At 48.9% G+C, this 26,211-nt stretch overlaps 1 protein-coding gene across 1 annotated transcript; it reads right to left on the bottom strand.

Annotated features, from left to right (window-relative positions):
* Positions 1-410: 410 nt before the first annotated feature.
* On the bottom strand, positions 411-26,160 carry MMRN2 (multimerin 2). The gene is made up of 7 exons (XM_084796809.1): positions 25,797-26,160; positions 14,089-14,211; positions 13,906-14,012; positions 13,730-13,810; positions 12,903-13,079; positions 11,000-12,802; positions 411-8,404 (listed from the first exon to the last, which is right to left on the bottom strand). Exons 1-7 carry the CDS (start codon positions 26,120-26,122, stop codon positions 8,019-8,021), a joined length of 3,003 nt encoding a protein of 1,000 aa, XP_084652935.1. The 5' UTR covers positions 26,123-26,160; the 3' UTR covers positions 411-8,018.
* Between the last annotated feature and the right edge of the window lie 51 nt (positions 26,161-26,211).

Genomic DNA, 26,211 nt, shown 5'->3' on the forward strand with positions numbered 1-26,211 from the left:
TGAATCCACAGGGAAGGGTCATCCCGTAAAGAAAGCCTGTGGATATGGCTTTTGCAGAGAATTAGACATTATTGTAATTTTAGATTGTGCTCTGTACTCTCCTTTAAGTGAAATTATTTAAGCGCTTTAGTGACCTTTGTTTTCCCCACTTAAAAAATAAAATGTAGCATATATTGTATAAAATGAAAATATTATAGCTTAGGGAAACTGTACATAAAGCATTGACAGGTTTAAAAAGTGTTTTTATTATGCAATTGTAAAACACCAAAAATATAGATTCATCTTTGATATGTAACACACTAAATGTATTTTGTACAGCATCTGATTTAAAAGGTGCCTTATTAAGTTTACCATTAATTGCTTTGTTCTATATACAGATTATGTCCAATGTATCATTTTTCAGTAAATAACCTTATTTTAGTATACTTCAGTGATGTGTTTTGTGATGCTGTTCTTGGATTTATTGTGTATCAGAAGTCATCTGTTGAGATTTTATAGTACGTAAGCTAGTGTACACATACACGTTCCTGCGCATGCATTTCAGCTTCCAGAAAACATGCATGGAGCATGGCTAGGTAAGTGCCCATACATTTCACCTTCATGTAGAGACGATGAACCTACTATAGTGAGGGGATTTTTTTTCCTTCTATAAAAAAATAGAATATTGTTCTCTGGTTATAAAACTGTGTATTTATGACAGCTTTTGAGAAACAGGAAAAGAATAAAGAAGCAAATAAACTACTAAATTTTATTGCCAGGCAACACTATTTACATTTGAATGTTTCCTGCATTGTTTTGGGGGTTTGGTTTGGTTTGGTTTGGTAACCTTAAGATCATGGTGTTCTATTACATTTCAGTTGAAAACACCTTCTATTGGCTGGGCTTGGTGGTACATGCCTTTAATCCCAGCACTCAGGAAGCAGAGGCGGATCTCTGTGAGTAGCAGAGGACAGACAGCCAGGGCTACACAGAGAAACCCTGTCTTATATATTACCATTCCATCCCCACAGAAGAAGCCCTTAAGCTCCGCTCTTAGAATCCTATGCCTCCCAAGTAGCGAGGACTCTAGATGCAGACCATAGACCATAGAGCTCAGCTTTAAAAAGTGTGACTTTGAAGCCGGGTGTGGTGGCCTTTTGGGTCTCTGTGAGTTCGAGGCCAGCCTGGTCTACATAGTTCCATAACAACCAGACCCTGCCTCAAAAAAAATTGTTTTCAAAAATAAACATGTAGAAATAACTTATTTCTATGATCTCCTTTTTGGTTTTTAGTTATATATATTTTTTCATGTTTTGTAGTTTTGATTTTCAGAGGAAAAGGGTGAAACTGGGTCTTGCTCTTAATCCAGGCTAGTCTCAAGCCCTTTGTGTGCTTAGCCCTGAGCTGTATCTTCAGCTCCTTCACAGTAAGACATGTATTGAGCATCATAGTACACAAACCCTCTTGTCTCTGTCCTAAATGCAGATATGTATATTATAATATTGTTTGCAATAAAGGAAAGCTAAGGCTCTTGATACTGTCCTGTCATCTTCAAACATCTGTTACACTGTGCAAAATAGTATGTTCTTCAAGGCTTTTTTTCTATTTGGTTAGGTGCCTTTAAATATCCTTACAGTGTTCCCACTGCAATGTGATAGAAATCCTTGGGTAGCTTTCTTCTATCCCACATTGCCTTTCCCACTTACATCGAGCCTTGCCCCCCGCTGAGTACGGTTTGCACCTTCCGCTTCTAGTGAGCCAGACAGGGTTCCATCTTAGAAGAGTCGGCACTGGTTTATGTTACTCTGCAGCATGCTTAGAGACAGCCTATTCCATGTTAGTGTAAAGCAGTGGGTTGCAACAAAATTCTGAGTAATCAGCATAAGAGAAGAGAGACTTGTTTTAGCTCAGTGTCCATTGGCAGAGAAGGATGGCAACAGGGCTTGGTCCATGGAACTGCTTCTTAGTGGTGGACCTGGGAGCAAAGTGCTGAGGCCAAACCAGAAGCTGACAGCTCCCCACTTCTGTTAGTCCACAGTCCACAAAGTTCCAAAACCAGCTAGGCAGAGCTCATTTATAAAGTGTTTGTCTCATAAACATAAAGGTTGGGTTCAATCCCCAGAACCTGTGTAAAACCCCAGACATGATGGTGTGGGCTCTGATCCAGCGCTCACTGGCCAGCACCCCTAGTCTACCTGGCCCCAGGCCACTGAGGACCAGAGATGCTCTCAGCAGACATAGCGGCTCGCAGCCCTCTGTGACCAGTTCCTGAGGATCTAACACCCTCTTCTAGTCTCCCCTTTTCATGTGCATGTGTATGTGGTGTAGCATGTGTACCTGTTGCCCAAACAGTCCATAGATAGTGGATCCGTCCCTTTGGAACTGGACTTGGCAGATTGTCATAAGCTGTGCTGTGGGTGCTGCGAACCAAATCCAGATCCTCTGCAAAAGCAGTTGCTGTTTTAAATGCCAAGCCATCTCCTTGGCTTTTTTTTTTTTTTTGAGATGGGCTCTCTGTATTGCCTGGCCTGGCCTCAAGCTGAGGGCCTCCTGCTTGAGCTTTCCTGGTACCTAGGACTAAGGTGCATGCCACCGAGCCCAGGCCAGCCTCCTGTGAGATAATGTATTTTCTGCATGTCTCCTCCACAGTAATTGCCTGCTTGTTTTTTTGTTTTTTTTTAATTTTTTTATTTTAGCCTGCTTGTTTTATATTCCATTCTCTCCTTTGTTTTTAGCCCATGCACTGATTTTTTTCTTTCAATTGCCTGATTTAGCAATTTTAAAATATTTTTCATCTGCAGGAACTTACAAAGATGCCATTTACTCTTCATGCAGTTTCATTAACATTTTGCATAACTGCCATATGGGATGTAATTGTGTGTTGTTTAGAGCTGTTTGGAGTAAGTTAAAGAACTTATGCCCTCTAAAGACTTCAGGAATATTCTATTATGTGCAGTGATAAAAAATAAGGAAAATTGGCATTGACACCATAAGAATGATTGACAATACCATGACTTGCAGGCTTCGCTCAAATTTTACCAATTCCAGTAAAGTCCTCATGAGTGACATTTTCTACTGGGTGATGTGGTCTGGATAGTGTAATGTGTTCAGTTCTTGGGTCTCTTGAAGAATAAAACATGAGGTAGGCTAGATGGCAAACACCTTTAATCCTAGCACTCAGGGAAGCAGAGGCAGGCTGATTGCTGTGAGGTTGAGGCTAGCCTGGTCTACAAAGCAAGTCCAGGCCAACCAAGGCTACATAGAGAAACTATCTTGAAAAACAAAACGACAACAACAGAACATGTTTTATGTTGCTCTCCCCCCCCCCCCCCCCCCGAGACAGGGTTTCTCTGTGTAGCCTTGGCTGTCCTAGACTCACTTTGTAGACCAGGCTGGCCTTGACCTCACAGCGATCCACCTACCTCTGCATCCCAAGTGCTGGGATTAAAGGCATGTGCCACCACTGCCTGGCTTTTTTTTTTCCTTCTTTTCTTAAATGGAGGTGGACCTAATCTTTAAATGGACTTTGAACGTGGCAGTCCCTGTTTCTGTCTCCTGAATGCTGCCATATCGCATTCCAGCAAAGAATTGTTAATGTCAGTGCCGGCCACTGGCTTACTGTGTGTCTTCAGGTTTCTGCAGCTGTGATAAGGTATTGAGACCAAAAGTAACTTGGGAAGAAGGGCTTTATATGACGTACACTTTCACATTATAGTCCATCACTGAATGAAGAAGTCAGGGCAGGAGCCTGAAAGTGGAAATTGAGGCAGAAACCATGGAGGAGTACTGGCTTGCTCCCCGTGGCTTGTTCAGCCTGCCTTTCTTACACCATCCAGGACCACATTCCCAAGGGTGGCTCTGCCTCCAGTGAGCTGGGCCCACATATATCAATCACTAATCAAGATGCACCACAGACTGCCTCTTAGGCTTTTTCTCAATTAAGAACCCCTCTTCTCAGATGACCAGCTTTTGTCACGTTAACATAAAACTAATCAGGACACCATGATAGCTTGTTTCTGTAAAGTTGCCATTCTGTTTGTATTGAGTACATTGTGGGGCATGCTTTGGACTACCTAGGACTTGTGTATCAGTGGCTAATGCCATCTTATTTCATCTACAGTTCCCATTGGCTTGCGTAAGGAAGCGCTTTTCTTATTCAGCTTACCAGTATGGGCTCCTGGGTTCCTATCTGTTGGTTATAGTCCTTTAAGTCACTGTGCTTCCATGCTCAAGTGGCCCCCCACTTGTCTACAAGGACCCCCTTGAGCTGACTCAGGAAGCCTCTTGACACCTACATGCCCATCATATTTTGAACCCTTAATTGATACATTGGGAGGTCTGAGCCCCCAGCATGGAGGGAGCCATTTCTCCAGGGTTGGATGGGATTCAGAGTTAAGCCCTGGATGGCAGTAAGCCTGGTTTAAGTTTCCCCTTCCCTGATGCTTATCATATAGGTCAATGGCAGTAGAGCACTTGCCTACCAAATACGAGGCAACACAACTTTTTTAGAAAACACCAGCTTCCTCAATTATTTCTAAAGATGTTCATGTTCCCAGATCTTCAGTTTGGTGAGTTTGGGGTCTTGTTCATTACTGTGCTTTCCACAGATGTTTGGCAAGGAGTATAGTTGCTCATCTTTGTATTAACCTGTCCTTCATCTTCCTGTGAGTGCCTCAACTTCCCACTAGGGGCAGGGGATAGGACCATACCCATTAGAAAAACACAAAAGCAACCCTCCTCTTGCCTGCTCCAAAGGATCCTGGCTTTTCCCTCAACATTTTTTTTTAAAACTTTTTCCAGAGAGTTCTGTCACTGTCTGGAGTTTTTCTGATGAAGGATGGAAAGTTTCAGGCTAAACCTAGGTAAAGAGCTTTCATGCTTTTGACATAAGACAAACCTTAAAACATGAGAGGGGAGAGGTCTTTTAAAACGCGACTATCACCACCCTGTCCTTGGAACCCAGATCTTCATGAATGCAACCAAAGGTGTTCCTGTTGTGCCACATACAACTCTAGCGAACACATCTTAGACTATATATCCTCAGGTAAGACATTATCTAGCCATGGTAGGGTGATTGTGACTCATGTAAGGTCACCCTGTCACCTGTGGTTCAGCTCTTTCCCTCCAGAGAGTCAGCGGCTGTCTTGTATTGGGCTTAGGACTGACTGGCTACATAGTTCTTGTTCTGCCCAGGACTCCCAGGTAATTCGGGCAGTTTAAGCTTGAGGCTCTCCAGCAATACTAAGAGGGCTTAGAATTGTTTAGGACTCACTTTGTATACCAAGCTGGCTTTGAACTCACAGAGATTGGCCTGCCTCTGCCTCTGCCCCTCCAGTACTGGGTTTAAAGGTGTGCACCACCACGCTCGGGTTTCTACCTTTTCAAAGAATCACTAAGTCATCTCGATGTGGCTCTGGTGCTCTTTCGTAGTTTTTTTCAGTGTTTCAACTGCCCTGTGTCGGCCCCATGCCTACCTAGAGGACACTGGGAAAGTTTCCACCTGGTATCAGACATCTCAATACAGATGAGACTCCATCAAAAGAATTTTGGAATTCTTACTGATAGGAACCCAGGGAAATGGATCAGTTGGTAAAGTGCCTGCCGTGTAAGCATGAGGACCTAAACTTGGCTCGCTGGCCCTATCTGAAGAGCTGGGTGCAGTGTGTGTCTGTAATCCCAGCAGTGGGGATGGGGACACAGAGGTAGATCCAGGAGCCCATCGGCCAGGCAGCCTAACCAAATTAATGAGCTCCAGTTTAAGTGAGAGACTACCTCAAAAAACAAGGTGGAGATTAGTAAGATGCCCAGTGTTGTCAGCTTCTGGCCTCCATGAGTACCACACACATGAACCAAATGAATACATACATTCAATTTTTACTGATTTGGGGTCCTAATCATAGAACAGTCTAAACAGAAAGCATGGCCTGAGCTTGGTGTTAAAGCTTTGTAAAATTTAACCAGCTGTGTACCCTTGCTAAAAGAACTTATTCCTCCTCACCCAAGAAACTTCCAGAGTGCCTTGTACATTACCTTCCCATGAGGGCTGACAACATGAAACTTTTCTTGAGGGAACTAGAGTCACACTGTTGTATGCCACAGATTCTGAATGGAAGTCTGTAGTGCTGAGACTGCGTTACCCTAACACACCAACTTAGTACTCACAAGGGACTGGCCAGTGAGCAAGGTGGAGCTTAAGAAGTTACCGAGGTCTACTGGCAACAGAGGTGAACTGCCACACACAGGTCACCCTAGGCTTTGGTCTGGGAGGCCCAACAATACATACCCTAGCTCAGAAATAGTCTTGACAACTAAGATAAGTGAGAATCAGAGAAGTGGGCGAGATCAGGGAGTTCCAGAGAGCTGGATGAGAGCCTTTAGCTTAACCATCTCACTACAGATGAATTAAAGGTTAGCAGAAATGTGGCTTAGCTCATGGTCAAACTGTCACTGACAGCTGTCTGGCTTACTGTCCATCTGACCCTGATACCTCATCACACCAAGTGCTCAAGGCTTAATAGTAAATTCTGAAGGCCAATTGTTTGAATGATGATTGATAGCAACCCAGTACCAAGTCAATCCCATTTAATTTGCAGGAGAGGATGTTTGGCCAGCACTGAGCCCTACCAAAAGCCTGCTTTACTTCCTGATGGTGGCCTGGCTGCTTTCTTGAGTCTGTTGTAGGTCTAGAGATTTGGAAGCCACATGTGGATGCTGCAGAAAGAACTGCCATTCTGCACTGTCCTGTCCAGTGACTGTCCCTGACTGGTGAGAAAGCCTCCAGATAGTCTGTGTAGGGTGTACTGAATATTAACAGTTGAAGTCAAACATGCCTGGGATGACAAGTCACTTTAACCCTAGTTTCATTTTGTCCCATTTCCCCAAGTGCTTCACCAAATGTTTTCCCTCCCAGCAGTAAACAAGGCAGAGCTTTGGAGGGCATTGCTTTATTTCAAGTTCAATTTCGCTCCTTCCCTTCCACAGAGCTGCTGGGGAGGGTGTGGACTGTATGATACTGGACGAATGAACTGGGCAGGGGAGCCATACACAGTATTGTCCCTATTGGACACCTGTTGGCCTTTACGCTGTGTGAAGCAAGGAAAAAAGGGTGTGAAATTTAAATATACAGATAAAGACAAAGAGTGACTGAAAGTTAAAATAACTTCTCTCTCATATCCCAGGCTAGCCTTGAACTTGTTATGAAGCTTAGGATGGATCTGAACTTATGATCTTTGTGCTGAGATCACAGATGTATGCTACTATTGCTGGGGGCTGGATCCAGGGCTTAATTTCATATCCCATGGTTAATTCAACCAAGTGTTAGATCCCTTCTGAGACTAGAAAGACTGTTTTTGTTTTTTTGAGACAGGGTCCTGTCTTGGCTGTCTTAGCCTTGGCTGTCCTGGACTGGCTTTGTAGACCAGGCTGGCCTTTAACTCACAGAGATCCGCCTGTCTCTATCTCTGCTGGGATTAAAGGCGTGCACCCAGCTAGAAAGAGTGTTTTTAACTAGCTTTTCTATAGTAATTGGAGACTTGTTTCCAGTTTCAGGTTAAACTTCAAGTCTTTTGAGGTATTGGAAAGAGAACATGGGACCTTTTGCATATCAAATGCTCCCTGAGCTACATATGGCTGGCCCAGCATCTTCACTGTAAACATTCCTGGGAGACAGTGACTTCCTAACACAGGGAAGAGGAAACAGGGAAAGGTTTAAATGTACAGAAATTTCCAACCACGAGGAGGAGGAGGAGAAAGAGGAGGAGGAGAAGTCGAAAAGATTGTTTCAGAGCCAAGACAAGTCATTCCCATTGGGGAAGGCATACCCAGCTCCTATTCTGGGCACAAGCCCAGCTCAGGGAGTACACTCCTGGCCTCCCCAACCTGTGTGTCCAGAAGGTACATGCTGCCTACTGCAGGGTCTTTGCAGAAGGTATCCAGGAAAGAGCTAGGCCACTACATGTTCTCCAGCCATTGCTGGCCAGAGCCTCAATCTAAGAGCAGCTGGCAAGTCTACCATGTCTGATGCAAGCTGAGTCCAGAGTTCAGGTCTTGAACATCAGGAAGCCCCCAAACGCAGTGCCTGGCTGGCTCCTCTTCATTACTGACCCTTGGATTAACTCAAACCACACCCTCTCGCCCTTTTGCAGCTCTGCCATAGCAAAAGTAGTGGCTGTACTCCCCCCGCCCCTCTGTTCTGTACTGTAGACTGGAACCCGGTGATGACCTTCAAATACCAGCTGCCCCATGCCTGGGCCTGGGCCAAAAGTAATGCTCACTGCAAACAAGTAGACACCACGCTTGGGGGCTCGGAAGTAGCCGTGTTCAGGGAAGTAGCTGCTGCCCACATTGATGGACGTGGTGTTGAACTTCACCATCTGCAGAGCGGTTGCCGCTTCTGAAGAACGGGCATAGAAGGCCACAGGGGAGCCTGGGATGGGGGAAATAGTCAGTTAGCCATTCGTTCGCAAACTCTGCCTTCTTCACCTTACTTGCACTAGAAGCAGGACACTATGTCTAGCTACCTTCAACATTCCCAAAGGTGTTTGTCTCAGACAGTCAGTGTGATTTCAAAGAGGAGGGGAATACAGATCTGCTGTCTGGCTGACAAAGGCATTTTCCCCTTTGATCCTCAACTAAGAACTTTTTTTCTTTGATTCCCATCCTTTCAACTCGAGAGATAAGTGTCTTTGGCTACCCACGGCACATGCCTTGGCTGTGCTAGGAACCTGGGTATCCAACTCCCGGGTGTCTGCATCCTGCGAAGGAGCTTCCCTCCCTCTTTCCCTCTCTCCCTTCCCCCTCCCTCCCTCTCTTTACAGATCAGTGCTAGGGATGGAAAGTGGGACCACAGTCATGCCCTCAGCACATACCTGCTAGGAATCTTGAGACATCTGGGGGAGAAAGAGACTATTACCTATCCTCAAAATAATGTTACTGCTGGGAAATGACTGGCAACAGGAATGGTGGTTTTTACCAGATGTGGGCACAAAGACCATAAAGGAAAAGGAAGGAGAAACCTCTTGAAGCCAGTCTGAGCTACACGGTAAGACATTTCTGAACAGGGGGAGCCCCCCCTCTGCTTAGTCATCTAAAATGTTTGTAATTATTTTATGTGTAGGATAATTGCCTGCATGTATGTGTGTGTGCCATGTGCATGGGTGGTGCCCACAGAGGCCAGAAAAGGTCACCAGATCCCCTGTAACTGAACTTCTAGATAGATGGTTGGGAGCTGCCATGTGGGTGCTGAGAATTGATCCCAGGTCCCGTGGAAGAGCAGCCAGAGCTCTTAACTGCTGAGTCGCCTCTCAAGCCCTGGTTACTCATTGTAATATAGTTTCCAAAATGTGACACAGCGCCCTGGCATTGCATATGGGGAACCTGGAGCCTGTGAAGGGACAGTCTGCCACACGTGCAGACCTTGGCCCTCTTGACTTGGGGTGCTGTCCTGTCCTTCTCACTTGCAAAAGCACCTCTTCCAACCTCAGAAGCACAGTTATGCTGAAACTAGAGGCAGAGGAACACCCCACCTGTCTAGTGAGGAAGGGTGCTAGCTGTTCCACCTGTTTAGGAATCTCAGGGGGCCGGGGGAGCGGGAGGGGGGGGGTGGAACAGACTGGCAAACACAAGATGGGACAAGAACAATATACCTTACAGGAGAGTCCAGAAAGTAAAGCCAGCCCTTTAAGAGGATCCTCTTGGGGGGCCCTTTATCACTCTGTGTGTGTGTGTGTGTGTGTGTGTGTGTGTGTGTGTGTGTGTGTGTGTGTGTGTAAGCCCTCCATTTCTTAGGAAATGGAACCAAGGCCTCAGAGAAGTTCGCAGGGCAGGTGGCCACTGAGACTTAAGCACATCTTTTTGCATCCAAATCCAAAAATAGCTTTAGGAATGAGAAAAATTTGCTTCTCTCTGTGTCTGGAAGATTTAATGAGAGTTGTTTATGGTTTGTGCCACGGTGAAAGCGGGTCTGCTGCTTCAGTCCCCGCAGCACCCAGCAGGTGGCGTTATTGCTTTGGTGAAAGGCGGCTTCCCTACAGCGCCCACTGTTGGCTGTTCTTTCAACCCGCCTACATAGGGCGTCCACGGCAGGAAAAGGAAGACCTAAGGGCTGTGTAAACTGAGGGTGCACTTCCCTGCAGGGCACAAATTCAAGCTCTATGGCCTTCTTGGAAGAAAAGAGTTTTTAAAGGGAAAATCATTTTTTTTCTGAAATAATAAAAAAATATTTCAGGAGTAAACAGATGCCTAACCTTAGCAGGCAAATGGTGAAAGGCATGTTGGGGCTTGTACCACTCACAGGAAGAAAAGAGATGGAAGAGCTAGTGTAAGCACACACAGCTCTCTGGAGATGCAGGGGGAACTGGGAGAACTGCCTGGGTTCCTGCATACTAAGTCTGTGCTGGGGAAATGAAGCTGTCAGGGTTTTGCAGCAGCTCTTATGTGTATGTGGGCTCCTCGGGGGATCGTCCTTCTGTGGATTTGCTGCACCTGAGAGCTAGCCTCACTGTGCTGCTCACTGGTTGGGTTAGAAGGTCATTTCCTGGGCTTGAGCCTCAGGTAAGATGTGATGATAATGAATTCTTAATTGAGCAGCTAAGGCTGAGTCTCCATAAAGCCCAGGAAAGGTAGTAAAGGACATTTACAGGGCTTCTTCCTTCCGAGCACAAGGCTTTGGTGGGGTGCTGCTGTGACGGATGACCCCAGCTCCAATCCACCCTCCCTAGGGTGCAGGAGTGAGCTGATGAGAGGCAGGACTGGGGCGAGGGTGAAGCATTGAGACACGTTCCACTGTGCTCTACAGAGGCCAATACATGGACTCTGGAACACAACTGACTCACCTCCCTGTCCTCCAGTTAGCTTACGAGACCTATAGCCCCGAAAGTACCCCCCCCCCCGGTAGTGGGTGACCAATGATCCTGCTTTCTTGCACCCTGTGCCCAACCCCCACCCCAGTAGGAGAAGGGAGCAGCTGGCTTGGTGGATAGCCTTGTCCTAGATTCACAGTCTCCAGGGTCCCAGCACTCACCTCCCTCCCAGAGCTCTGAGTCTAGAACACCTCGTGCATCTGCAGACATCACCACTTGCTTCTTCTCCCTCTTCCGGGATGCTCCTAAACCTTTCTGTTGCTTCTTATCTTTCTTGCTCAACACGGCCTGTAGTTTACCCAGGTCCAGGCTGATGTTGCTTGCCACCAGTCCTTGGAAATTCTGGAAGAGGCTGTGGAAGAGCTGCTGGTGCTGTGTTAGCCTGTGCTGGGTGTCAGAGAGCATGCCGTGTAGATCTTCAAGGGAGCCATTGAGGGAGTTGGCCCAGGAGGCCTCACAGCACTGCCCAACCTGCTTGACATCGGAGCTCAGGCGCTGAATCTCCTGCTCCAGGTCTGCCAAAGCCATGGCTTCCTCCGCTCTCCCAGAGTCGTGGCTGGGCTCCAGGCGCTCTGCCAACTGCGGGTGCTGCTCTGCTAGGCCATCTGCAGCCTGCTCCAAGGTCTCCACCCGAAGGACCAAGGCCTCCCAGTCAGACGCCTGTTCCTGCAGTCCGGTGGCAGCGTCCCGCAGGGCGAGACAGATCTGTTCATAATTCAGGGGCAGTGGATGAGGGGCCTCCTCCGACATCTCCTCTATCATCTCCTCCCCAAAGAGTGCGGCCAGCACAGCCTGATGCCGCAGTGCATCCTCCAGCAAGGCTGCGAAGGAGCCATGCAGCTGGCGCATCTCTTTGCGGGTGCCGTTCGCCGCGGTCTTCAATGCTTCCACCGCATGGTCCAGAGCCCGCAGCTGGCTCCGCATCCTGGCCCTCTCGGCTCGTGCCCGCTCACCCTCACCTTTGTACGCATCCATCGCGGAGGACATGGCATCTACAGTGCTTTGCAAAGCCTGCAAAGAAGAACCGTCCAGTTGGTGCTGCTCGTTCAGGCTCACTTGGGTCTCTTCCAGGGTGCGCATGGCGTCCCTTTGGCCAGCCCGGATGATGTCCATGTCAGAGTATGGCCTCTGGCAGTTGCAGTCCTTAACATATTTGATGAGGTCCGCGTGGCCTGCCTGTAGATGCTGCAGAGTGAGGTTCAGTTCCAATAGTTGCCGCTCCATCTCCTCTTTGTTCTCCTCCATGATCAGGGACTTTTCCATCAGGATCACTCGCAGCTCTCGAAGCCCCGTGTGGTTCACCAACAGCTCCTCCATCTGCCGTTCTACTTTGCTGATCTGGTCGAAGGTGTCATCCGATTCAGAGTACAGCTCCTTGATTTCATCCCCGTGCTGCTTTAGGACACCGTCCATGTCCCTGAGGGTGCTCTGCAGCTCCTCCTCCCGCTGGGTGATGACCACGTGCAGAGCCGAGAGGTTTCTCTGCAGCTGCCCGAGCCTGGCCTGCAGGCTTTCTGGCTCTGGCCTTGCTGCTGCTGCTGCAGCTGCAGATGCCGCCACCAGGCTGCCATTGGCCCCCGGAAGTTCCTGAGCCTTGGCAAGCTGCTTTAACTTGGTGCTCACCTCAACCTGGACCTCAGAGAGGGCATGGTGCAGGGAACGGCGCTGGGCATGCAGCTGGTCCTCCACATCCTGCCACAGCTGGCCTAGTCTCCGACTATTCTCCTGGACCTTGGCATCATATTTGGCACCAAGCTCTTGGAAGTCAGCCCTGGCCACGGTGCCCTCCTGGATCATCTTGATGGCCTGGTGATTGGCTTCCACATCAAGAGACAAGTTTCTGATAGCCTGGGTGAGGCTATGCAAGCTCTCACTGAAGCCCTGCCAGATGGGACTGAAGTGTGCTTGCAGGAACTCACTGATCTGGGGCTGTAGCGGGTGCTCTGATCTCCTGCCAGGAAACTCTGCAACACACACCATGTGTGAAAACGCAAGCCTGCTGCAGCAGACACCTCTCCCCAGGCTGAGAGAGCAGGGCCTCTGAGGCCCCGGGCTGCTACTCACCTAGTTCTGTTTGATTGGCTTCTGTCACCTCAGCTGTGAGGTTGTTGTCTGGGGCCTCCCAACGGCCTGGAAAGCCATCTTCTACCAGCTGGGCATCATTCTGCAGATTTTGAAGTAAGTGCTCCCGTCTTTCCTGTGGCACCTGGGTCTCACTGAACTCTGTGACAGGAGGGTGGCCTGAAAACATACCAGACATCATTGTTAAAGGCCAACTCCCCAGGCCTGGGCAGATAATGAGGTCAGGAAATGACTTAAGCAGGAGTTGGCCCCTTTTGAGCTGGAACTTAGAAACCATTAGCCTTCTAAGAAGGGAAAGTACAGATCTCTGAGCTATCGCCTTTCTGCCCCTACCCACAGCAGACATGACTAATCAATCAGCTCACTTTTTTCCTTAGCCACAATTTCATTCCTGATAGCTCTAACTGATAGTTGATCACATCATGAAATCCACTCCCTAGCCCACCCTTGAAATCAATTCGTAAATGGTGACTCTTTTTGTGTTGACACTGACACCAGGGAACGGAATGACTTCCAGGCCCTGGTGTTGAGCAAGGAGGTGCAAGAGTATGGAAGAGCCTCCTCCAGGTCTGGAAGCTCGTAGCGATCAAAGAGCAAGAAAGGTACCCAGCAAAGGCAACTTTCCAAGAAAAATAGGGTCAGTAAAAATGGATAGGTATCGGCCCAGGTAGTGTGAAGGGCCCTGGGAACCTGGCCCCAAGAGAATAGTGCGGGGTCACAAGGAAGCCCATGCTAAGGCTAAGGGCAAAGCCTATCAGAGGAGGAAGAACTAGACGCAGGAACTCTGTCCTTCCAGGAAAGCAACACACCCAGTTCAAAGCCATCCAGCTGGTCCCAGGTCTCCTGCAGTTTGCCACTTGCCTCTGTGGGCTCCAGGTTTGCCGTGGGATCTGCAGGAGGAACCATGGTGTGTTAAGCCCAGGAGTCAGAGGAATAGCATGATTTCTGGGGGTCGGGGTTAAGAAGGAGCTTTGGGGAGCCCTACCATGGTCCTGGCAGTCTGTACCCTGGAACCCTGGGCAGCACCTCCAGGCCACAGAGAAGAGCACCTTCTGCTGGACCCGGTACACTGGCTTCTGGGCTACTCGGTACCTGAGAAAGAAGGCAAGGGACTCAGCATGTCTGGGGAGCCCACTGGGCCTGGAAATGGCCTGTCCACCCGACTCACGTGACTCTCCGACAGTCAGAAGCACCCTGTGGACATGGCTGCTGTATATGGACCAGGACTTTCTCTGTTTTGCAAGCAGCTACAAAGGTGACCAACCTGGACTTCTGGTAAGGGCACCAGTTCCTGGAAAAGAAGCCATAGGAATATTGCTGAATCTAGCTTCGCCTCCTCCCTAGGGATGCCCTACCCTGCTTCCTGCTCTGCCCAGCTCTGAGATTCTGGAAACCATTAAATGCCAGGGAAGGGAACTCTTGCCTTAATTCCTACGCTCTACAAAGCCACTCAAAAGAGCCCCTGGCCCACTGTCTTCCCAAAGCCTCCCCAGGGGCCAGTGCAGTGAGGCCAAGGAGTCTTAACACAGCTACCTGAAAGCTAGGGAGTTGTCACTAATGCCTGACACCAGGGGGCATCATGGAGCACCTGGAGCTTGGGGAACCTTAGGTCTGACACACTGAAGGAGTTCTTATTCGCCCGACCCCCCATCTGCCATTGGCAGTGGTGATGCCCGTTTCTTAGCGGATGGAGTATCAAGTGCTCTGGGAGCAGTTCATGCCCTGTCCTGGCAGCTGCCTAATTCTACTCCCATCTCTTCTCACCAGAATATGCCTGTGGCTCTTACTTCCTGGCCCTGCCTCCTGGGTAGCTGGCTCTCCAGCACTTATGGAGGAAAGAAGATGGCTGGGTGGAACAGCCTACTCTCTGGGAAAGGCCTCTACTTAGTGATCCCACAGAGCAGTTGGGGGTCACACTCGGTGTGCTCAACCCTTCAGAGGCAGCCTCTCCACTTTTACCCCTTGCCAGTATGCACTGTAGAGGTTCCGGGATGGAGAGCATGCTCACACTGATCTAGGGCTGACTCCCTGGTTCAATGCAAGGGTCAAAGCATCCTGCCTCACAGTTAGTTCTCAGAACAAGGCTCTGCTGCCTCATCCAGGCCAGCACCTCTTGGGTGTCAGGTGCTGGACTCAAACTCAGCAGTTACTGTGACACTATGTTGATGCAGACTTTCCTTTCAGGGTACCAAGGAGAACAGCCAATCTCAGAAGAAGGAATGTGATTAGGACCTATAAAAGATCAGATATAGATAGACAGACATATAGATGATAGATAAATAGATGACAGATGATGCCTAACTAGATAGATAGATAGATAGATAGATAGATAGATAGATAGATAGGCAGGCTAGATAGCTGGACGGATAGATAGATGGACAGAGCTATAGAAGTCAGAAGAGACTGCAGATGGAGACAAGGGAACTAGAAGCCACGCTAGGGAGGCACGGGTACCAGAAGAAGAACTGGGCCATTTCTTGAGGTCATGGGGAAGCAGAGAGGGGCTTCAATCAGGGAAGCAATTATCACAGAGGCACTCTCATCCCAGGGTCCAGAAAGGATAGGAGTCAGTAAGCTATGGATGTCCTAGGGTAATGGTTTTAGGGACTAGAGGAGAAATTCAGGCATCTTGGACCAGATGATGGGGACTTGGAGGAAGTGGCCACGTCTGTAGGCATCAGAGAGCAGTGTTCAGGGGCTTTGCTGATTGGGTGGCTTCTTGGTATTGGATTTCACTTTCTGAAGCTGCCCTTTGTCCTGGGGCCATTAGGCACCATTAAAGATACTGCTGAGGAGGGTGGAGGGAGGGACTTAATGGTCGTGTGGAGCCACATCCATTGTAATCCTGAGACACCCCCTCCCACCCACACTCACAACCCCCTCCCCCCCCACCGCCACCGCCACAGCCTGCTTTCCCCACTAGGCTTCTAGAAGCCTGACGGGCAGCCTTTGCCTTCTGGGCAGCAGGCCAGGAAAGCTCTGCAGAAAAACTACTCAATCCCCACAAAAGAGACCTGAGGATGTTGACATCAGGGGAGCCTCTCTCGGTGAACTGCCCAACAGAGCCTCCTACATCAAAACAGCTCAGAAAGGCACAACCGGACCTCTGAGAATGACCCCTGACCTCTAAGGATGACCCCCTGAGAAAAATGTGTTACAAAACAAGGCAGCTGGACCAAGTTGTAGCTTGGAGTTAGAGCTATGAGGCCCTAATTAAATTCTCAGGACTGAAAAGAAGAACAAAACAGGTCAGTGGGAGGTCAAAAGGGACAAACTGGGAGAGGGGTCAGTTTGGAGGGAATCACAGCTGTGCACAAAAAAAGACTGTCATCTCCAGATTCACACTAGTATTTCCAGATAGTAAAACGTTGCTACATGGAAGAAACAAGGCAGGGACTAGGTGTGGGGGGGGGGGGCGGGACAAGTGTAAGGGTTTGGCAGGATATTCAGAGAACAAAGAGAACACCTGAAAATGAAAAACCTGTATTAGAAATGGGGGAAAACAAAACCAAACCAGACTGGGGACATAGCTTGGCTGGCTGAGAGCTTGCCTTGCAGACAGGAAGAACTGGGCTACATTTCCAGCACAGAGTAAAAACAGGTTTAGTGGCTCAGGCCTGTCATCCAAGCAATTAGGAGGAGGAAGCAGGAAGATCAGAAGCCAACGTCAACATCACCTACACAATGAGTTTTAGGCTAGCCTGGGCTGTATGAGTCCCTATTTCCAAAACAAAAACCAACATAAAAACAGGCACTAGAAGGATGGCTCCGTGGCTAAGAGCACTTGCTGCTGCAGTAGAGGACCCAGGTTCCACTCCCAACACCTACGTGACAGTTTATCAGCATCGCTAGCTCCGGGTCTTCTGACCCCCATAGGCTTCCAGCATCCACCATTTGGTGCACAAATGTACATACAGACAAAACACTCATACACATAAACAACAACAAAAACAAACAAATGGCAAGAAGACAGGAAGATCAAAAAAAAAAAAAGAGAGATAGAGCGCTATTCCCATGCCCAACATCCAACCGGCAAGGATGACAGAGCAAAGGAAAGGAGTCTGATAAAACTGTGTGTGTGTGCTCATGCACACAAGTGTGTTCGTGTGTGTATGTGTGTGTGCATGCGTGGCTGTGTGTGTGCTTATGTGCATGAGTGTTTGTGTGTGTGTATGTGTGTGTTCCTGCCAGAGAGGAAAAGACTTAAGTTTTCAGATGCAAGAGGCCCATTAAGTATCTGCAATAAGACAGAAATAAACTCACATCAGAGCTCACCGCTGTGACATTTTAGAACTCTGGCAGCAAAGTGGTTACATCTATATTCTTTTTTTTTTTTTACATCTATATTGTTATAGAAAGAAAAACCAGTGCGCTTGCATGCGCGTGCACACGCACGCGCACGCACACATACACACACATACACACACACACAGAGAGAGAGAGAGAGAGAGTGTGAGTCAGGAGTCGGGGCAGAATGGCCTTGAACCTCTCAACAACATCCCCTGGAATAGAATCATAGTGAGAATTACATTAAAAAATATTGGCAGAAAACAATTGCTAACCTAGAATCCTATGCACATATTATCTATCAGTCAACACTGCAGAAGAATACAGAGCAGACATGATCTCAAACACAGCAAGTTTCAACAGGGTCATCTTAGCATGCCAAGCTGTGAGGATCGCCTGAACTGGAAGAGTAGCCGGCTCTATTCATTCATTCATTCATTCATTCATTCATTCATCCATCCATCCATCCATCCATACATACATACATGCATCCATTTATTTAATACTTCTCTCATGCATTACATCCTGGCTGTGAAGTCTCCCCTCCCTCTACTCTTCCCAGTCTCCATCCGTCCTCCTTCTCTCCCAGATCCACTCCTTCTTTGTCTCCCTTCAATTAAAGAGCAGGCCTCCCAGGGATGCTATCAACCAAACATCACACACTAAGTTATAACAAGACCAGGCACAATCCCTCGTATCAAGGCTGGGTGAGGCCACTTCAAGGGCATCCAACACCTTCTTCTGGCCTCTGCAGACACAAGGCACACACATCACGCATAGACAGACACTCAGGCACACAGCACTCAGGACAATGGTGGGACAAGGCTGTGTTCCAGAGGACAGCTCTGGAAGAGTCTTCACCAAGAACACACAGCTGTTTGAACATCTGGTAGGAGTGCCAAGATCAGATACGGACAAATGGTTGAGAAGTTCAGCTTTTAAACAGAAACAGAAACCCTAGTGAAGGAGTGTTTTACTCCAGAGAAAACTAAATGCTTGCAGAGGAAAAAATGATTCATAGTTTATTTCAAGACTCAAGCCAAGTAGCAGTTACAGTCACACGGCTAGATGTATTCTGAAGATAAGAGAGAACAGTGAAGTGTACTGGCCAGTGTTCGCCTCTGCGTCGCATGAGGGGGCAGAGATGAGAGCCGACTCATAGGCAATACTAATTCCAAAGAAGTAGCAATGCTAAATTTGTAATTCAGAAATACAGAAATCAATGGCAAAAGCATTGCCTAATGAGTTGAAGATTATCACTTCTGGAGACTAGAAGGTACTGGGGCTTGTAATGGTCTCAGTGAGCCTTATAGAATTGGCTGACTTCAACCCAGGAGTGTCCTACTTAGCTTCAGCTGTGAACTTGAGGTGACCTGGAGTGGCCTGGGAATAGGGAACCTCCACTGAGGAACTGCCTAGGCGAGATTAGCCTGTGTCTAACTGCTGTAAGAAGGTCCAGCCCACTGTGGGCGGTGTTATCCCTAGGCAATTAGACCTGGGCTGTGTAAGAAAGGCACCTGAGGAAGCCAGAGGTAAGCAGCCTCCCCCAAGGTCGCTGCTTTAGTTCATGTCTTAATTTCACTCTCATCTTCTCACTGGGAAGGTGTATTAATTTTATGTAGATGGGCTGTAACCTATAAGCCAAGCAAGCCTTTGCTTATCGCACTCAAATTGGTTTTGATAGTGTTTTATCACAGAGAGGCAAACTAGAGCAAGCAGTCAGCAGGCTTTCTCTCTAAAGAGGCAGACACGGTAAATATTTTATACAAGCCTAACTGAGCAACTTGCCTAGGGAAGAATGGAAGTTTGAGCTATTTGTTCAATAATTATTAAGAATTTTAAGATGGTAACTGCAGGAAGGTACCCAAATGTAGGCCTTCGAGAGTCCTTGTAGAATCCCAGGGCAGAGCCCTTCCTGACAGAAGTCCGTGAAGCTGGCCCTGAGCTTTCCAGGTAGGAATGGATTTTGTCACAGCTACTCAAAGTCTGTCACTATAATATAAAGCAGTCATTGAAGATACCTAAATAAATGAACCCAGTTGAGCGCCAATAAAATGTTATTTAAGGGGCTAGAGAGATGGCTCAGTGGTTAAGAGCCCTATCTGTTCTTCTAGAGGTCCTGAGTTCAATTCCCAGCAACCACATGGTGGCTCAGAACCATCTATATATAATGTGATCTGGTGCCCTCTTCTGGCCTGCAGGTATACTTGACGGTAGAACGCTCATATACATAAAATAAATAAATGTTTAAAAAGATCCTTATTTAAGCAAAACTTGGTGGCCATTGTTTCTGGCTGCATAGGAACACATGTATCTAAAAATCTGAAATTTAAAATAAATAAATGAGCTGGGGGTGGTGGTGGCGGCAGTGTGGTGGAGTACACCTTTAATCCCAGCGCTCGGTAGGCGCAGCAAGTGGATCTTCGTGAGTTCCAGGCCAGCCTGGTCTACAAAGTGAGTCCAAGACAGGCAGAGCTATTACCCAGAGAAACCCTGTCTCAAAATAAATAAATAAATAAATAAATAAAACTGTGGGAGTCGAGGTGATACATGCCTATAATCCCAGTACTTAAGAAACTGAGGAAGGGGGCTTACAAGTTTCTGGGCAACCTAGCCTACATAGTAAGACCTGAAAAACAAAAACAAACAAACAAACAACAACAGAGGCTGGGGGCCTAGGTCTGAAAAGTACTTGTCACATAAGCATGGTAGCCTGAGTCTGGTTCCTGGCACCCATGTAAAAAGGCAGACACAGGGGTGCACACCTGGAATCTAGCTCTGGGGAGGCGAAGAGGACTCCTGGGCCTTGCTGGCCAACTAATGTGAGCTACTTAGTGAGCACGAGGATCAAGGAGAGACCCTTCAATAGGTACAGGGCACTTAACAAGGACACTTAATGCTGCCTTTAGGCCTCCACATACATGAATACACACACAAATATGTACACATATGAACACATGCATACACACACAAAGGGAGCATGTAGCTCAGCTGGTAGAGTGCAAGCACAGAGTCCTGAGTTCAATACCAGCAGCTCATAAAACCAGGAACGGTGGCACAAGCCTGTAATCCCAGCACTCAGGTGGTGGAGGCAGGAGGATTGGAATTTCAAGGTCACCCTCTTGTGACCAGGCCAGCATCTGGAGTACATACAGAACAAAGGAAGGGAGGAAGGGAGGAAGGGAGGAGGGGATCTATGGTGATACTTACCTGTAATCTTGGTACTCGGTAGGTGGAGGCAGGAGGTTCAGTAGTTCAGAGTCATCCTCAGCTACCATAGGATGCTTGAAGCCAGCCTGGGCTATCAGAGACCTTGTGTCAAAATGAAACATAGGAATTCTGGCCAGAATATGGAGGTGGGAGTGCAAGTGAGAATGAAAATTAGTACAAAGTGGCTATCAGTGTAGACATTCCGGGTGACCATGTCCACGCATGCCTGTAATCCCTGCACTTGGGGCAGGAAGTAGGAGGAGCAGACGTTTGAAGCCAATAATGGACTATATCGAGAGTTCAAGGCCAGCATGGGCTATATATAGAGACCCTGTCTCAAAAACAAAGGGACTGGAGAGATGGCTCTGTGGTTAAGAGCACTGGCTGTTCTCCCAGAGGGCCTGGGTTCAAGTCACAGCACCAACGTGGTGGTTCCACAACTGTCTGTAACTCCAGTTCCAGGGACCCACCACCCTCTTCTGTCCTCCTCAGGCACCAGGCACACACGTGGTGCACAGTCATACCTGCAGGCAAAGCACCCATTCACATAACATTTTTTATTTTAATTTTTACAATTTTATCTTTTTAAGTAACAGAAAATATTTTGTGTGTATTTATGGAGTACAATATAATTTTTATTATTTTTAATTAACAAAATATATACAAAATTAAAGAAAAATAGCTAAACCCTAAAATTAAAACAAAATATATAATTACCATATGGTCTATCTCTAGCACACCAGGGTGCCTGTTGAGAGGGATCTGTACAGCAAACAGGTACCTACACAGCGTGTTTACCAGGCAACATTTACAACAGTTGAGGTATGGAACTGGAGAAGATACCTATCAACAAATAAACTGATAAAGAAAAAAATTGCTGGGCGTGGTGGCACATGCCTTGAATCCTAGCACTTGGGAGGCAGAGGCAGGCAGATCGTTGTGAGTTTGAGACCAGCCTGGTCTACAAAGCAAGTCCAGGACAGCCTAGGCTACACAGAGAAATCTTCTCTCAAAACACACACACACACACACACACACACAAAATTATTTATGGTATATATAAGTGTGAAATATATAGTCAGTCATAAAGAAGATTGAAACCAAGAAGAGACTTGATACCCTATGAGCATATACAGGGGGAGGAGGTCCCCCTCAGTCACAGTCATAGGGGAGGGGAGTAAGGGGAAAAGCAGGAGGGAGGGAGGAATGGGAGGATACAAGGGATGAAATAACAGTTGAGATGTAATATGAATGAATTAATAAAATATTTTTTTAAAAAAGAAGATTGAGAGCCGGGCTTGGTGGCGCACGCCTTTAGTCCCAGCACTCGGGAGACAGAGGCAGGTGGATCACTGTGAGTTCGAGGTCAGCCTGGTCTACAAAATGAGTCCAGGACAGCCAAGGCTACACAGAGAGACCCTGTGTCGAAAAACCAAAAAAAAAAAAAAAAAAAAAAGAAAGAAAGAAAGAAAAAAAGAAGAAGATTGAGATCACGGCATTTGCAGGAAAACTAATGGAACTAGAGATCATCATATTAAGGGAAATTAGCCACACTCAGATAAGCAAATAGCTCGTGCTTTTTCTCATATGTAGAACCTAGACTTAAAAACAAAAAGGACCCGGAAGTAAAAGAGAGACGATCTGAGAAGAGTAAGATGATGGGACGAGGAGGGGACCAGGAGAGGATAAGAGGGAGGGGGTGAGTATAATCAAACACATAGTATGAATGTCTGAAAATGCCATAGTGAGGCGCTAGGGCCATGGCTTGCTGACAAAGCACTTGTCTGTGCAAGCACAGGAGCCTGAGTCTGGATCATCAGCCTGCATGACCAAGGCAGGCATGGTAGCATGCACTTGCAGTTCCAGTGCTGGGGGAGCAGAGAGAGAGGGACAGGAGGGTCCTGGGGTTCGGAGGACCATCAGGGTAGCTGAATCGGTGAGCTCTGGGCTCAGTGAGAGACCCTGCCTCAAAAAGATAAGACAGAGCGCATTGAGGACACTTGATGCTAATCTCTTGCTTTCACATACAAGTGGACGCGTACATGTGCAGAGACCATCGTGGGCCAGTGACTGTCCTGAGATGCATATGTCATACTCCACGTCTAAGGAATTATCCACTCTAGAGTGCCTCGGAACAAGTCTAAACAAGCCCCTCACCTTGAAGCTTGTTAACAGAGCCCAGGAGGCCAGGTCCAGCCTGCCAGGAGAGATGGGACTTTCCAGCTCTCTCCCCTGAACCGAGAGCCATGCTTACCCACCCTTCCTGCCCAGGAACTTTCTCTGCTGAGCTACCATACCGCTGCTGGCTCTCCCCCCTCCCTTGGCAGCTCCCCCTTTGGCATAGCATAGGCAGCCAGCAGGCTCGAGGCCCTGGGAAAATTCCTAACCTTTGCTTTGGTTTCCTCAGGCTCTTGGCAGCTCCTGGGAGGCCCCCGGGCATATGTGCCCCAGGCTGGGTGTGTTGAAATGCCCCATTGTTCTCACTGCCCTCTGCCTCAGGCCTCTTATGAGGAGCCCTGATGGGTGTATTGAGGGTCAGGTGCCAGGCAAGAGTGAGTGTAGGGTCTGTCCCCTAGCCCTGTGTGGCACAGTTAGGAGGGGATGCGGAGCCTGATAGAGAGCTGGGAATCTGAAGGTCCCCCCCCTTTCCTTCCTGGACTCGGGTGACCTTGAACCAGGCCCCCCTCCCACTCCTGGAAATGTGCAGAAGCCGTGTCCCTGGAGACACCGAGAGGGGGAAGGCTGACAGGGCCTGTCACAGGGAGAGGCTGTGGCTTTCTGCATAATGGATGTGCCTCGGCTGTGCCTGTGTGGATGCCTTGGCAAATGTGTCTTTGCTAGCCAAGAAGCCCATCTCTACAGCCTCTTCCTGGGCTGAAGGCTGTCCTCACTGGCAGCCATGTTTTCTGAGGCCTGCATCCAGCTGTCAGTGTGACATCCTGGGACAACCGTCCCAGGGCTTTGTCCCTGAACCCAGAATGCTGGCATGGCGGTCTCTCTTGGCGGGGAAGTTCAACACCCATTCAACAGGCAGCCTGGCTCTGGGACTCTCTTGAGTATAAGCCTAGCTGCCTCCACCTTGGCCCATGGGGCTCCACTCTGCTGCTGTGTGACCTCCAGTGTGTGCTGAACAGCTCTGGGCCTTAGTGACCAGCTACAAAAGTCCCCTAGTGTTCTTCCCATTAGGAGGAGCCCGGTACTGGGAGCCAATCAGGACGGGGAACACCTGGCTCCATTCTTTATGGGATCCTGAGGCCCTGAATGGCAGCCTCACATCTCTGAAATGTCATAACGAAGTAGATGGGCCATTTCTTCTGGGTTTGGCATGGCTCCTACCACAGACCTACCCTCTCTGGAGCAGCTAACTTGGGTCTGAGGAGACCACACTGTATATACACAAGCATGGCAAGAAGCTGGGAGGTCCCTCTTATCCCTGAGAGCCAAAGGTGCTCCTCGCTAGGTCCCTGGCCCTGCCCTCGAAGGATCCCCAGGGGCTTGGGAAGCAGCTCTCCACACACATCCCTCTTCTGCCCTGGGCCCTGGTAGCCTGGGGACACAGGATGTGGAGGCTCCAACTTGTTTGCTGTTCTTCCAAAGACTCTTCTTGTCCCTACGAATCCAGGGTCTGCCTGGTCCCTGATCTTGGGAAATTAGAAGGGCCAAAGAGAAAGCAGAAGGCCTGGCCCTGGCAACAGAGGTTTGGTGACTGATGCTGATTCCCCACCCCCACCCCCACCCTCACCCCAACCCTCACCCCCACCCTCACCCCCACCCCCAGCTGATGGAGTAGTGCCTGGCCCCTTCTCCTTCTGTCCAAGGACTTTGAGCAGCACTTCCGCCTCCAGTCACAGGAACATGGGAAGCAATCAGCCCAGGAAACTGCAGCGTTTCCTTCCTTTCTCACGGGGCCCTCCAGACACTTCAATAACTCGGGCTTGGACTATGGGGATGTGGAAAGGAAACCCCAGAAGGCAGGAATCCTAGCTTAGGACACCGGGGCATTCCTGGGCCCCGTGCAGCACGCACAAACCCTTTAGTCACTAGTCTGACACCACCACCCAGGGAGAGATGGAGAGTCCTCTGTTAGCAGGGGCTAAGGGGGCCAGCAAGCCCTCTCCACAGCCAGCAGGCAGGAAGAACAAAGATCAAAGCTCCTCCCTCCCGGCCCCTCAAGTTCCTCCATCCTTCCCTGTGCTTGGGAGCCTGTAGTAGAAGTGGGATGAACAGGACACCGCCTCTCCCCACACCACCACACCCACCCCTTCCTCACGAGGAGGCATCGCACGTTTCCTCTCACCCAATGGCCAAGCAGGCTTTCTACAAAGCTCCCAACAGACATCCCCTTGCGAGTGTCAGAAGCAGATGGAAACCTGGCCCAGGTAGATTTGTTGGGAACCCTATCGCAGACCCTTTCATATGTGTCGGGGAGGGTTGTGGGGAGGGAGGGGTCTGAGTCGGCAGCTCATCCTATAGAGGGGTTCCACTCTGAGAGCTGGGTGTAAAAGCAAAGGTCCAAGCCGGGTGTTGGTGGCACATGCCTTTAATCCCAGCACTCAGGAGGCAGAGGCAGGTGGATCGCTATGAGTTCGAGGCCAGCCTGGTCTACAAAGCTAATCCAGGACGGCCAAGGCTAATACGGAGAAACACTATCTCAAAAAAACAAAAAAGACAAAAACAACAACAACAAAAGCAAAGGTCCAGCTCTCCTTGCCCTGGGGCAAGTTACTCAACCTCTGCAAGTTTGAGGCTCCTCCACTGGTCCATGGCCTCCCATGTGCCTTGGTTATGTTCAGCCATTAGACTCCAAACCCTGAGGACAGATTCAAAGTCCAGGCCCCTCTAAGCATAAAGAGGATGTTGGAAAGCCATGTCTGGGGGTCCAGCTGCATCCTGTCCATGCAGGAAGGAGGCTGCACGGGTTCATCGCTCTGGGATTCCTTGCCTCCGTGAGCTCTGAGGGATCGTGGAGCCCTCACTCACTGTTCAGCAATTGTGGCCTGGCTGGTACCTCGGGCACTTAGATCCAAATGCCTCTTCCCTGGGAGTGGCTGTCCCCTAGGGTTTGGCCTGGGCCAGCCTTGCTGGGGCTCAGCTTTTAGAGCTGAGTTCCTTCAAAGAGCAGGAGCCACAGCCTCATCAGCTTGAACAACCTTTTGAGACCTATGCTGGTAGTGGAAGCCGCTTGCCCTGTTGCCTCCCCGAGCCAAAGCCCCTTGCTAAGGGTCAAAGCAGGAATCACCCTGGCAGCCTCAGTTTGGGTCCAGGAGTACTAATCCAGGAAACTAGCTCCCGTTCACCACAGAGACAGCCAGCCACATGCCAGCCCACTCTACAGACAGCATCATCCCATGACCTCCGCCAAGGCCGGGATGTCCTTACCATCTGATGGGGTCTCTGCCGGTGTCCTCAGCCTCTATTGTCCAGCCTGGAGTCACTCTGGCTCTGTTGGGATCAGAGAACCTGGTACTAGGGTCCTGTGCCCAGGTCCCCAGTAGTCCCCAGCTCAGGTACCCCCCAAGGCCCAGCAGCAGTGTTAGGATCATAGCGAGGGGCAGACTTAGCTGGTTCTGCTGTGACTCAGCCTTGCAAGTGACTCCCAAATTTGCTGGTGATGTGGTCTTCAAGTAAAATCCCAGAAAGAAAAGAAAACATGAGAACAACAAAGGGAGGAAGTGGCCTGGTCCGGCCCACCCGGTAAGTCTCATCCGCCCCCGCCTCTTCCAGCCTGGCCCCCTCTGAGGCCACCAACCACTCAGGCCAATTCCTGTGTCCTGAGGGCACTTGAATCAAGGAC

The sequence above is a fragment of the Acomys minous genome, assembly GCF_964271855.1.
Source record: "Acomys minous genome assembly, chromosome: 9".
In the NCBI taxonomy this organism is placed as follows: Eukaryota; Metazoa; Chordata; class Mammalia; order Rodentia; family Muridae; genus Acomys; species Acomys minous.

Bases quoted from the DNA above. Each gene is read 5' to 3' on its own strand.
- MMRN2 (XM_084796809.1), bottom strand. From the start codon at position 26,122: ATGAGACTTACCGGGTGGGCCGGACCAGGCCACTTCCTCCCTTTGTTG. The intron at 12,803-12,902 runs GTGAGTAGCAGC...TGTGTGTTGCAG, and splicing joins AGCCAATCAAACAGAACTAG to AGTTTCCTGGCAGGAGATCA. The intron at 8,405-10,999 runs GTGAGTGCTGGG...CCCCCATCCCAG, and splicing joins CTCAGAGCTCTGGGAGGGAG to GCTCCCCTGTGGCCTTCTAT.